Source organism: Typopeltis vanoorti, chromosome 22 (genome assembly GCF_054136105.1).
Source record: "Typopeltis vanoorti isolate ZY-2024b chromosome 22, IOZ_Tvanoo_1.0, whole genome shotgun sequence".
Classification (NCBI taxonomy): domain Eukaryota; kingdom Metazoa; phylum Arthropoda; class Arachnida; order Uropygi; family Thelyphonidae; genus Typopeltis; species Typopeltis vanoorti.
In genome coordinates, this window is record NC_143570.1 from 31004820 (window position 1) to 31018155 (window position 13336).

At 35.8% G+C, this 13336-nt stretch overlaps 1 protein-coding gene across 1 annotated transcript in view; it reads right to left on the reverse strand.

The window, feature by feature from the left end:
* Nucleotides 1-13336, reverse strand: part of LOC150094275 (uncharacterized) — a 449181-nt gene that overhangs the window by 13935 nt on the left and 421910 nt on the right. Inside the window, exons 13-14 of the mRNA XM_090412434.1 lie at nt 8577-8776; nt 3346-3554 (exon numbers count right to left, since the gene is read on the reverse strand). Of these exons, the coding sequence (XP_090268560.1) occupies nt 3346-3554; nt 8577-8776 (409 nt within the window). The remainder of the gene's footprint in view (nt 1-3345; nt 3555-8576; nt 8777-13336) is intronic.

A 13336-nucleotide genomic window follows, 5' to 3' on the forward strand; every position in this document is an offset into this window, starting at 1 on the left:
GTTAAAGAGGCAGTGAAGGAAAAGAAGAAAGCATATCAAAAGTTCCTGGCAAATAAGACAGTTTTTATTCTTACAGAATACAGAGACAAAATAAGAAAGCTAAACAGTGTGTAAAACTAGCTAAACAAAAGTTATGGGAGGACTTTGGCAAGAATATAGAAAATAAATATCAAGAAGGTGGCAAAATATTCTGGAGGTTGTTGAAGAAGCTTAGGAATGGAGGAAAGAGTGCTGTAAAAGGAGTTAGAGATGATAAAGGTGACATGAAAACGGTAGAAAAAGATATCCTTGAAGTATGGAGTAATTACTTTGAAAAACTGCTAAATGAAACAAGCAGTGATGACAGCACAGTGATAAAAAACACTGACCAGGCATGCAGTCAGGAATACATATCCATACTTGAAGTAGAAAAAGCCATCAAAGGCTTGAAATGTGGAAAGGCAGCAGGAGTAGATGATATTCGACCAGAAATGCTGAAGTATGGTGGTATAAAAGTCTTACAGTGGCTGCACTGCATAGTTCAGAAAGCCTGGACAGAGGGATGAATTCCCGATGATTGGAGTAGAGCTCTCATAGTACCCATATATAAAAAAGGAAATAAAACTGAATGTGAGAATTACAGAGGCATTTCCCTACTGAGTGTTCCTGGCAAGATCTATGCAAGTATACTTGAGAAATGGTTGAGAAGAATTGCAGAAGAAAAGCTTGGTGAAGAACAAGCTGGATTCAGGCCAAATAGAGGCTGTCAGGATCAGATCTTCACTTTACGACAAGTAGTCGAGAAAGCATGGGAATATAACAAAGATCTGTATTTAAGTTTTGTCGATTTGGAAAAGGCATATGACAAGGTGCCAAGAGAGAAGCTATTCAATACGCTGCAGTTATATGATGTCAATGGGGCATTATATCAAGCAATACTTAGTCTTTATTTGAGTTGTAAGTCAGCAGTTAGAATTGAAGGAAGTACAGCTAGATGGTTTAATGTTAAATCTGGTGTGAGACAAGAGTGTACATTATCCCCTCTGTTATTCATTATCTATATGGATCACATTATAAAGGAAAGTGGTATTAAACCTGATATCAAAATTGGAGATGTTAATGTCAGCTCTTTGCTTTATGCGGATGATGTTATACTTCTAAATAAATCCGCTACAAGTCTGCAAGATTCTCTGACTAAATTCAATTGCTGTTGTAATAGATATGGTATGAAGGTCAGCAATAAAAAGACAAAGACAATGAAAATAGGCAGAATCATTGAAAATGTCAACTGTGTTGTGAATGGAGAACCTGTGGAACAAGTAAAACATTTCAGCTACTTAGGCACGATTTTTACTGAAGATGGTAAATTAAATATAGAAATAGACAACAGAATCAGCAAAGCTGGTATGGTGGGAAGTCAATTGAATAAATTCATATGGAATAAGAGAGAAATTAGTCGGAATACTAAATTAGCTGTATACAAGACAGTGTTCAAACCAGTTTTAACTTATGGATCTGAGAGCTGGGTCAGAAGTAAAACACTTGACCAAAGACTAGAGACCGCAGATATGAGAGTCCTGAGAAAGATTAGAGGTGTGAACAGATGGCATCAATGGCAATATCATATTAAAAATGAGGATATTAGGAAAGAACTTGACATTGTCAGCATCCAGGAATGCGTTAGCAGAGCTAATCTCAGGTGGTATGGTCACTTAAATAGAATGGGAGAGGAAAGATTAGCAAAACAAGTGTTCTCTGCCTGGTTGGCAGGAAAACGACCCAGAGGAAGACCAAGATATAGGTGGATTGATACGGTACAAAGTGCCTTAGACGATAGAAATCTAAGATCTGATAATGTTGGAGTCTTGACAAGTAACAGACTGATTTGGAGGAAAATTGTAGATATGAAGTTAGTAATGATGTAATTTTTTCATGTAGTACTGTCATATCCTGTACACCACTTGAGGGTACAAGGCAGGAATTTGATGATGATGATGACCAGATCTCTCTCTCTCTCTCTCTCTTCTTGGACTGACTTTTACTCCTAATCTTTCTTGGCATAATACCATCACTTCTATAGCAGCTTCAGCTTCCTGAAAACAATGGGGCAATGGGGCAACAACAGCCTAGTCACCTTCAACACTTCTGAAAGCCAGTTTTGCCCATTTTCTCACAAAGAAGAAAGAAAGAAAGAAAGGCTTAGTTTTCTTCTCTACTTACTTTAGATGATACTCAATTTAACAGTCAAGACCAGATCTCTCTTCTTGGACTGACTCTTACTCCTAATCTTTCTTGGTATAATACCATCACTTCTATAGCATCTTCAGCTTCCTGAAAACTTGGCATGCTTTTCTTGCTCAAGATATTACTCCTTTTCTGTCCAACTATTTACTTTGTACAAATCTCAAAGGCATCCACACTTTGAAATACTGCTCTCATATTTGGGATGGTGCAACTAAGACTTCTGTACTCATATGTGATGCAGTCTAGAAGAGAGCAATTCTGATGATCCATCTCTTTTACAGACTCTGCTCAGCCACTCTCTCAATGACAGTTTTGACATTGTTTCTCTTCTAAAGATATCTCCATGGTCACTCTTCAGCAGAACTAGCATTCTTTATGCCTTTTCCATCCATTTCCAATAAACCTAGAAGAACACAAGCAGCAAACTTCCAACTTCCTTTGACAGTTCAATAGGAGATGCACTGAACCTGCTACTTTCAGTCGCCTTTTATTCTATTTATCTCAGTTCTGTCGAACAGCCTTCCACATGAAGCACTAAGGACTACAACCTCCATCTTTTCAAGAAGAATATTAACAATTACTTTGCTCTTGATGCGAGTCCTTGTGGCCTCTCATATGTGGTATAATATAAAGTACAATATAAAAAGTAGCTTTGCACAGATGAAGAATATCATAATTATTAAAATGATATTAAATTATAAAATCTAATATTTTAATACTAGTGGTTCTGTTACAGCGTTGTTTGAAAATACATTTAGGAGAGTAAGATGCAGAGTAACTGGGTGACTGTCTTGAGAAGTAGCCAGATGTTACAGGTGCTCATTTGATGAGTAGTGCACTATTATCACAATATTTTGCTAAATTTTAATTTTTAGTCTACTCAGTTAACTTTGTTAACTTTATGCAATATCACCATTGTTTATACAGTGAAATATACAATGCATTTTTATATATCTAGTTTGTAAAAATAATAAGGAAATAAAATTACATAAATGCACATATGCGTGTGCACGTGAGCATGCATGTGCGCACGCACACACACGCACGCACGCACACACGCACGCACGCACGCACACACACACACACACACACACACACACACACACACACAGCAGTACTTACCACTGCCTAAGCAAAGCCTAATTCCTCCCAAGAAATCATTGCTAGTGATTTTGTCATAATCCCATATAGTCAGTTCAAGGCATCTTTCTCTCAGTTCATCCAGAGTTACATCATCATACACAAAAGTGTGATTCCACTTTGGACTACAGGTCTTTTTCACTACAGGCGTCTTCTGCTTTCCTGACTTGCTTTTATCTGGTAAAAGATAACTAAAAGGAAACAAAGAAAGCTCAGTGAAATTAGAATAATTTCCTTTAACTAAATTTTTTAATTTTTGAAATGGTATCAAAAAGTTATCTTAATTAGTAAATAGGAACAAAAAGTCATATGTTTCTTTATTACATGAAAAATTTCATTAACAAAACTATTATCCAAAAGATTTGGTGGTATAGTGGACTAAAGACATTGTTCCACAACTAAAAGTCAGGTCATACTATTTGTAAGCATATTCACAGAGATTTCTCTAAATAAAGTTAGGAGGGCTTCAAATTTAATATCCAATAAAGTTTCTATAATAAATTTAGTTTAATTCTTTATCCAAGTGTGTGCAAACAAAGTTTGCGCCTGAAAGTATCTTCAGGACTGAGGTAAAGTGGTACAACACCGGGCAACTCCATGCAAAGGTGGAGCAAGCTACCAACACTCCTATCTCAGTATCTCCCATAATGCAAAACACATCTCCTTGCAGATATGTATAATGTTATGCATTAAGGGAAGGGCCACTACCCAGATGTGGAGATACCAGGCAGAAGCAATTGCAAGGTCATCTCTACCTATAGCAGTTGCCAAAAGGTGTGCCACCTTTTTTATTAAATGTTGAAAGTTTATTTTTCCCTTGGTTAGACTATAATAAATTTAGTTTAATCCTTTATCCAAGTGTGAGCAAACAAAGTTTGCGCCTGAAAGTATCTTCAGGACTAGGGTAAGGTAGTACAACACCGGGCAACTCGTTGCAAAGGTGGAGCAAGCTTACATCACTCCTCTCTCCACATCTGGGCCTGGCTCCCATTGAAGAGACCTCAATAAAGGTCGAAACTAGTCTGGGTAGTGACCTTTCCCTTAATGCATAACATTATACATATCCGCAAAGAGATGTGTTTTGCATTATGGGAGATACTGAGATAGGAGTGATGTAATCTTGCTCCACCTTTGCAACGAGTTGCCCGGTGTTGTACTACCTTACCCTGGTCCTGAAGATACTTTCAGGCGCAAACTTTGTTTGCTCACACTTGGATAAAGGATTAAACTAAATTTATTATGGTGAACAAGTTACAAATTGCATTCAAAACTCATAAGTATAATACCAAAACTTGGGTACTGCTAGCATGCGAAGATGGATGCAACAAGTGATGTGAGCTGTTAAAAAAAAAGATAAGTATTACTAGTAAGGAAATATATTATTATATTTATTTCGTGATAATTAGGTTCGCACTATTCAAATTGACAATTTTTTTTCCATAATTGTGAGGTATTATTTAGTTAGGATTTTATGATCTCAATATTGTCTCCACATGTAGTTATTATATTCAACAAAGCAGCCACCAGTTTTAGTACAAGCCCCCCCCCACCATTTAAAGACTATGTTATTCATAACCTAGGTGATGATTTTGTAGCTTGCTATGCATCTGAAATGTATTCATTTCAGACAAATTACAGAGACTACAACCATGTTAGAATTAATTAATCAAATCTCCATGATTGCATCACAATGATGGAGATTTGACACACACAGAATGCAGTCACTACTGTAAGCTAAAGATGCATGTTTCTGCTTTGATTAATTCACTGGCATTTTTGAAATATAGAAAAAGCAATCTAATTCCCAATTGCATCAAGCTTAACTAAAAAGAAAATTCACTTCGTAAGGGCACTAAGAATATATAACCATATGGAGAAAGTGATGCTCACAGAAGATTCAAACTACTCGAAAAAACTTAGCATTTGCTCAAAATCAGATTTAAAATTAGAGCTTTAAAGTTGTTTAAATCCAGATATTTTGGATATCCTTGAGAGGATTACTGACGACTCTGCTAAACATATCCAACAAAGAAAGTAAAACTTATAGCCAAATTTCATAGACTTAAAGATCAACAATATTCAGATAGCCAATGGACAAATTTGAATTTCTCCTCATTGAATGAAAACAGTCAACCACAAGCCAGTGATAACAATAACAGTCAACTACTAAAAAGAGAGAATAATTGAATAACAACAATCAACCAGAATGAAGTGATAACAGGAGCCACTAATTGCCTTCAATGAACAGTCATGTGATCAACCTTTCTAACCATGCCCTGAACAATGATGAACTCTCGCTACTTAGTAAAGGCTTAAACTTTGCTGTGGGCACTCAAGACTATTAACAAATTAGATTTCATATACCAAATTGAAAGAAACTTAAAGATTTCTCCCAGCCACCACAGCTGATAAAATATGATTGGAAACCTCGAACATTGTAAATAATATGAAAACAATAACTAGCAACCTAACCAAATCTGAATTGGCAACTGTGAAATCTTTAAAATCAAGCTCTGAAAATGCCACTGTTATTATAAATCGAACCATATACTTGGAAAAAATTAATCAATTAGTCTCAGACAACAGCACCTATCAACTTGTTAACTATACCCCAACTAATCAGATAAAAAAGAAAACAAAAAAATTACTTAAATCAGTCACTTCTTGGATGAGAATACAGTTAAAAAAACTACTTCCCTGCTATGCTCATTCCCTGAGAATTTACAGTTTACCCAAGATTCACAAACAGAAAATACCACTCTGGCCAATAGTTGAAGGTATAGACAGCCCCAATAATCATCTAGCCAAGAAACTAGAGTCAACACTCAAGGTGTTGGTAGGCCATTCACCCTCCTATATTAAAAACATACAACAAAAATAGTGATTTATTAGTCAGTTTTGATGTCTTTGCTCTTTTCACAAATGTCCCAATCAATGACACAATTCTTTTACTGGATAAATTCCTGCTTGATATCACAGCACTCTTTTGTACATGCACTATGTGCTGGCTATTTTGTGTGGCAAAACTTTCTACCTACATAAAAAAGAAGGCACAGCGCATTGGGCTCACTATTACCCCTCCCCCCCAATTGCTAACTTTTATTGTGGAAGCTTTACTTTAAAACCCAAAGTCTAGCATAGATACGTTGACAATATTTTCGCTATCCCATGGCCACCAGACATTACACACTTTACTCAGCCACCTAAACAAACAAACAACACAAATGCATACAATTCACAATTGAGATTGAAAGTCAGAACATGCTTCCTTTTCTAGATTCACTTGTTACAGGTCTTCCTTCTGGCAGTCTTTCCTTCACTGTTTACTGGAAGCTTCCACTCTAGCCAATATATACACATCAACTCTTATCACCATCCAACACAAAAACTAGATGTCATTAACACACTAAAAAAAAAAGGGCTTTGAAGATTTACTCCAGTGAACAAGCACTTAAAGATGAATTCAAAGTTATCAGCAATACCTTCCTGAAAAATGGCTACAGCCAAAACACCATCAACAAAATTTTTCACAAGACACTACTTAAAAAAAAAATAAAGTAGATTACAATAAAACTTTAACCATTCCACACATTAAAGGGATATCAAATAAAATAAACAGAATACTACAGAAATACAACCTTAATGCCACCTTTAAACCTCCTGCAAAATTAAAGAACTTATTCAACTCATCCAAGGATCCACTTCTTCTGCTGGCACACCCAGGAGTATACTGTATTCATTGCACCTGTAATTTGCCCTATATAGGTGAAACAGGATGCACAATTCCTACCCAAAAAAAAAAAAGAAACATAATGGCACATTAAATAAAATGACTATGGTACATCTGGCCTTTCTGATCATGCCCTGAATACTGTACTTAGAATTGACTTGAAAGGCACCGCTATTATTTATCAGCTGGATGAGGCTGGTAATATACAGAAGGAAAGGTGAAACAACAGAGTTCTGTGGAACCCAGGTATTAGTTGCATAGTCTGAAGGTAAAGATCCATCCATTCATCATCACCTGATGGAAAAATGTTGTTAGGATCAGATTTTCTGATATCCAGTTTACATAAGATTCTTCTGATCTTTTCTGGTGAAAAATCAAAGAGTGTATTTAATGTTACATATTTAGAATGATAGGCAGACAGAAATCAAACTTACGAAGGAAAAAAATGAAAGAAAAATCAACCTAGATTGTGTAAAAAACCACATCCACAGGATACTTAAGATCACTGGTTGGGAAGAGATCAGGAGTGTTTGGAGAGTGACTAAGGCTACCTCGTATTCTGGTGGGCATGTGAACAATATCTACAAGATAACTGGTGACAACAAATGCCATCCCTACCTGCTGAAACAGTGCAGCTGGCAAAGGGAAGCAAGTTGGAGTTATGAATATTAAAAACCTAGACAATAACTTTGCTGTTAGGAAATCTGGACTTGAGACAATCAATAATTAAAGACAGGAAATGAACAAACAAACAAACCATCAGAATGGTTGATGGCATTTAAAGAGCAACAGAAACAGCAAATGAATTTGATTGAGACTTTTAATAAGATCAAAAAGGAGATTTTAAGTTGGACACACTCTCTCTCTCTCTCTCTCTCTCTGACATGGCATATCAGAACAAACATGTACATCCATGTTATCTTTGAGACTAAAAAATCAGAGTGAGTAACTAGATAATATAAGATGAGCAATGCTCAAAGAAGAAGATAACATTTAATTTGCTGTTGAGTTTTGCAGATTGGAATTGGAATCATAATAAGATTTGTCCCAAATAAATGGCTGTCCCAATTAACCTGATTCTACTGTATTATGGAAATAATGAGAATCTCTTATATCCTGTCCCATGGATAAGTGCAACATAAGACAATTTGTCCAAGCCTGGTGTGAATGTATTAACATCCTCCCATTACAAAACAAGAGCAACACTTTATTTAGATTTACTTTTCATTTTCAAAATTGCTTTGAAATATGCTGTATATGTTGTGACATGCTGTTGGTTGAGTGGACCTCCCACAATGAGTCTGTTCACTCCATGGAGGTTACCAAAAATAATAATAATAAAACAGCTTATTTCAAAAATTCAAAAGGCGATTCATGAAATTAGGAAGCCTGATTACTAAAATACTAAACTTTGTCCCTTTACAGAAAAAAAAAAAAAAGAAAACAAAATGAAAAGAAATAAAAGTGTCTCTGTAATACAAACCTTTTACAAAATGGATCAGATGTCCCATTTGAACGAGTAGCCATAAGATTTCTTGCTTCTTTTACAAGAACATGTAGAGAGCCTTTAGCAGGAACACCTGGTCGCTTGTTGCGCTTTTTCATGGTGACATCTGGTGGAACATATTTCAGTGCTAGAATCAAGTCTCCTTTATAACTAAGCGGGGATTCTGGCGATTCCAACTATTTGATTGAGGAGGAAAAAAAAAACTTTTCACAGAGTTGAGAAAAAACTTGTACATGCAGATGTTCCAAAACAACTGGAACATCTGAATGTATTGAAAATTTTGTTTTTGTTTTCTAGTTAGTTTATTTTTTATATCATTTTCACACACACACACACACACACACACACACACACACACACACACACACACACACACACACACACACACACACACACATGCATGCAGGTTCAGAACGAATAGTAAACTAATACTGTCTGTGTGGACAAACTATTTTCAACTTTCTGGTTAATGTATAGCATTGTACAGGTTAGTACAATGCTATACATTTTTTCTTATAATGGTTCTTGACATACAGAAGAAATTGATAATGAGGGGATAGATAAAGATTAATTAAAAAAAAACTTAAATGGATTCTTTTTTTTTAAGGTTTTTAGTATTATTTATCTTAAAACTTCAGCATTGTGACAAAAGTTAGAAGTGAAACAGTTCAACTGATTTCAAGTATTATAAAAACAATATATAAGCAAACAGAATAACAAAAATCTTACAAAAGTAAATGGCAATGGAAAGTTGCTCTACAATTAAGATTTACAATAATCTTAATACTAAACTTTATCCTTAAAAAAAAAAAAAAGAAAAAGAAAAGAAAGAATGAAAAGGGATGGAGGGAGAAGAAAAGGGAACAAAAAAGTCTCTAATACAAACCTTTTACAAAATGGATAAGATGTCACAATCAATTCCCTCGTATTCTTTCTTAATTGGCCATTTAGAATGCAGTTTTCAAATAAAATGAATTAATGAGAATTAAATACTGAGATTACAAGCAGCCCTCACCTCTCCGCAAAAAGCAATCCTCAATATAAGTTTAGAAGAATTAAATAATGCACTAAATAAGATTTATCTTTATCCAAAAGACATCTTTAAAGAATATTCTCGAGATTGGAGAGTTGAAACCATTATCAAAGACACGTATAAATCTCTTCTATCTGCCTTTATTAGTTGAGATAACCTACAGCACAGATACTTATGAATGTTTTTTTGTGACATATGCATTTTTCTTATCTGGAGGCCTGAAGTGGCATGAAAAAGTACCAAGTTTGATTTTTAGAGTGGGGCTCCTGGATTATCTAATCTTTAGCCCACGCCTATATGTCCTATCCTACCTACTTTAGTGAGTTTACATTTCATAGATAGAAGCATATTAAAAAAAAAAATAAAGAAAATATCCACACTCACCAAAAGGAGAGAAGCTGCTGTTATCTCTTTTTAGATCCTCACCATAGTTCACCTCACATTGGAAATAAAAAAAAACATTCCACACAATTTTTTTAAAACTTATAACATCAGTCAAATGTTTGTAGTATCCACTAAGAGAGAAGTTTAATCACCTACTCAAATGTTAAACCATTTTAAATTACTGTAAACTACTGGACTTTGTAATTTATGTTTTCACTACTTACTTCAAAAATTCTTTTGAGGAAAAATAATGCTGGAATATAGGCAAATAGGAGGAAAGGAAGAGAAAGAAACTAAGCACCATTTTTTTAAATTTACATTTTTTTTTTGAATAATTGCTTTTTGTTCATTTTTGGAATATAATAACATATTTCAACCATATAGCATTCACTTCCTATAGAATCTTTTTATGCAAGCGCTATGATAGCAAATGAGTTAGTGTGCAGATTGTGCAGCAGGAATGGTTTGGAGTGAGTTTGATTTAAGGAAAGGTTTATATAAGGTGGATATACGCTTGCATTTCAATGGATTTGGGGTCAGGAGTCTTGAGAAAATGTTGTTCAATGAGAGTTCAGAAGTGTACACTCAGGGAAACTAGAATGTTTAGAGGGAGAATGCAGGTGAGTGTGGGTTCAGACAACCTACAGGTTAGTAAGTGGAAGCGTGATCACATGATGTGGCACCTCAGGTTCTTAACTTTAGTGGGCTAAATAACACAAAGTGTAAGGGAGGTTGCAAAATAAATGGAGTATTGCAGTTTATATATACTAATGCCAGAAGTATTCAAAAAAATAAGAGAGGGGAATTTTTTTGGCATTGGTTGGCTCAAATTGCCCAAAAGTTGTAGGCAATAGTGAGACTTGGTTGACCAAGAATGATATAATCATACAATAGAATGCAAAATATACAGCATCTTCAAAGGACAGAAAGAAAAGGATGGAAGATAAGGGAGAGGTTCTGCTGATGATAATAGAGGAATCAAAGCCAAAAAGAGTAAAAGTACATGAGGAGGACAGGGATGCAGAGGGCAGTACATTTGAGGCTATCTGGTGTGAGACAAAGGCCAACAGGACAAAATATGTAATTGGTTGCTGCTATAATTCAGCAGGTATAAGTGAGGATCGTATATTTTTTAAGGAAGTTGTTTAGGTTGGGGTAATTGGTAAGAGCTGCAACTGATTCCAGGAAAAGTCTCTCAAACTTGAATTTACTTTGGTGGAGTAAGTGGTTTTTATCTAGTGGATTCTGAGCTGAGTATCCAGGGCATGGTCTGCTAATCCTGAGCGGCCATAGAGGTAATACAACAAATATGGTTGTATCAGACAGTCAGTCCAATGACCAAGAACTCCCAACTGAATCAACAGGTGGTGTAATTGTAGGACTCTAAGTCTCCTGTATCTCTCTGGTTTCTTCATCTTTATTACTGAAGTGTGCCTGCATGCACATGTTTAATACAAGTGTATTTTTTCCCTGATGATCCAGACAATTACTCTTTCACTTACTAACCTCTAGGTCCAGACAACCTAGAGGTTAGTAAGTGAAAGAGTAATCACATGATGCTAAATGTAGCACCTCAGGTAATTAACTTTAGTGGGCTAAGTAACACAAAGTGTAAGGAGGTTGTTGCACACAGAGAAAAAGATGTGAAGGGATTATAAAGAAAAAGTTGATTAACATACCCAGCAGTATAAGGTGCAGGCAAGAAGGTTGATTGGCATGGTAAAGAAGGATAAAGCTAATTATGAGAGAAAGCTAGCCAATGAGGCCAAAAGAAACCCAAATGAGTTCTTTCACTATGTGGCAAGTAAAAGGAGGAATGACTATGGAAGGATAACTTTAAAAAGTGCTGATGGTGGGGAGAAAATAAAACCAAACCAAATAGTTGAATTACTCATTCATCATTTTGCAAGGGTGTGCTATTTAGGTGGTGATGTTGCAATGCTAGATGTGACATTGACTGATGAGAGAATACAGGTAAAAGAAATGGAGGTGTTTAGAACTGCAGAACCTCAACGCAAACAAGCCATGGGATTAGATGGCATATCGGTCTGTGTTTGATGTGAATGTGCAAGGAAAATGTTAACTCCTCTAATGAAGCTGTTTAATTTAAGTCTCAGTACTGGAAGGTGCAATGTAATGGAAAGAAGGCAAAATAGTCCCACTACATAAAGGAGACTCCAAGACAGAAGTATCACATTATAGGCCAATCAGCATCTTAGGTGTGTTGGTTCAGGTATCAGAAAAATTGGTGAAAGACACAATTCAGGATTGGGGAAATAAGAATATGATACTCTGTAAAGGAGAGCATGCTTTTGTGAAGGGTAGGTCTTGCCTTAGCAATCTGCTTACTTCTTATAATAAAGTGACCAAGGAGTTGGATAAGGAAAATGGCTACTTAGTTTCCATTAGTAATAGACTTTGCAAAGGCATTTGACAGGATTTCACATAGAACTGTATTGCATAAATTGGAGCAAATGAGGATGGACACCTGGTGATTTGGATTAGAGAGTGACTAATGGACATATATCAAAGAGTTGGTTATGGAGGAGTTGAATCTAGGAGAAGGCAAGTGACCAGTGGTGTACCACAGGACTCAAGTACTTGGTCTTCTGTTGTTTAATTTGTATATCAATGATATAGAAAATTATCTGACAGGAAATATTCAATTGTTTGTTAAATTGGGAAAAGCAATGGTAAATGAAGGAATGAAGGTGATGCAGAGATCCTGCAGGAAGACTTAAACAAACTAGGAATATGGGCAATGGTAAATGGCTTCCAGTTTAATGTGGTGAAGTGTAAGGTGATGCACTTCAGGAGGAATAGATCATAAGCTGTGTACTATACTGATGGGACTGAACTGCAGGAAACTGATGATGCTAGGGAGTAATTGCAGACAGGAAATCTAAGTTTAGAGCACATATTGAGGAGGTAGCCAAAACAACACATCAGATTACATGGTTGTTGAAGAATACACTATCAAGCAGGGATAGAGAAATTATTGTTCCCTTATAAAGGCCATATCTAGACACCCAGACTCCATAGGGATGCAAGATTGGCGGAGAGGAACCAGAGGTGAGTGATAAAGATTGTGAAAGGTCTATGGAATGCTTCCTATGAAATCAGACGGTCAGTCTGTGGGCCTCAAAAACTAGCTGATAGGAAAAAAGAGGAGACATAATAGTGGCATAAGTTTTTAAAGGGATTTTACAGCATTGAAAATGAAGACTTTTTCAGTAAATGGCACAAAGGGGAAAGAATGAGGGGATCACCCACAGAAATTGTGTAAGAGTATAGTTAGTAAGGGTGTGAAGATCAAATA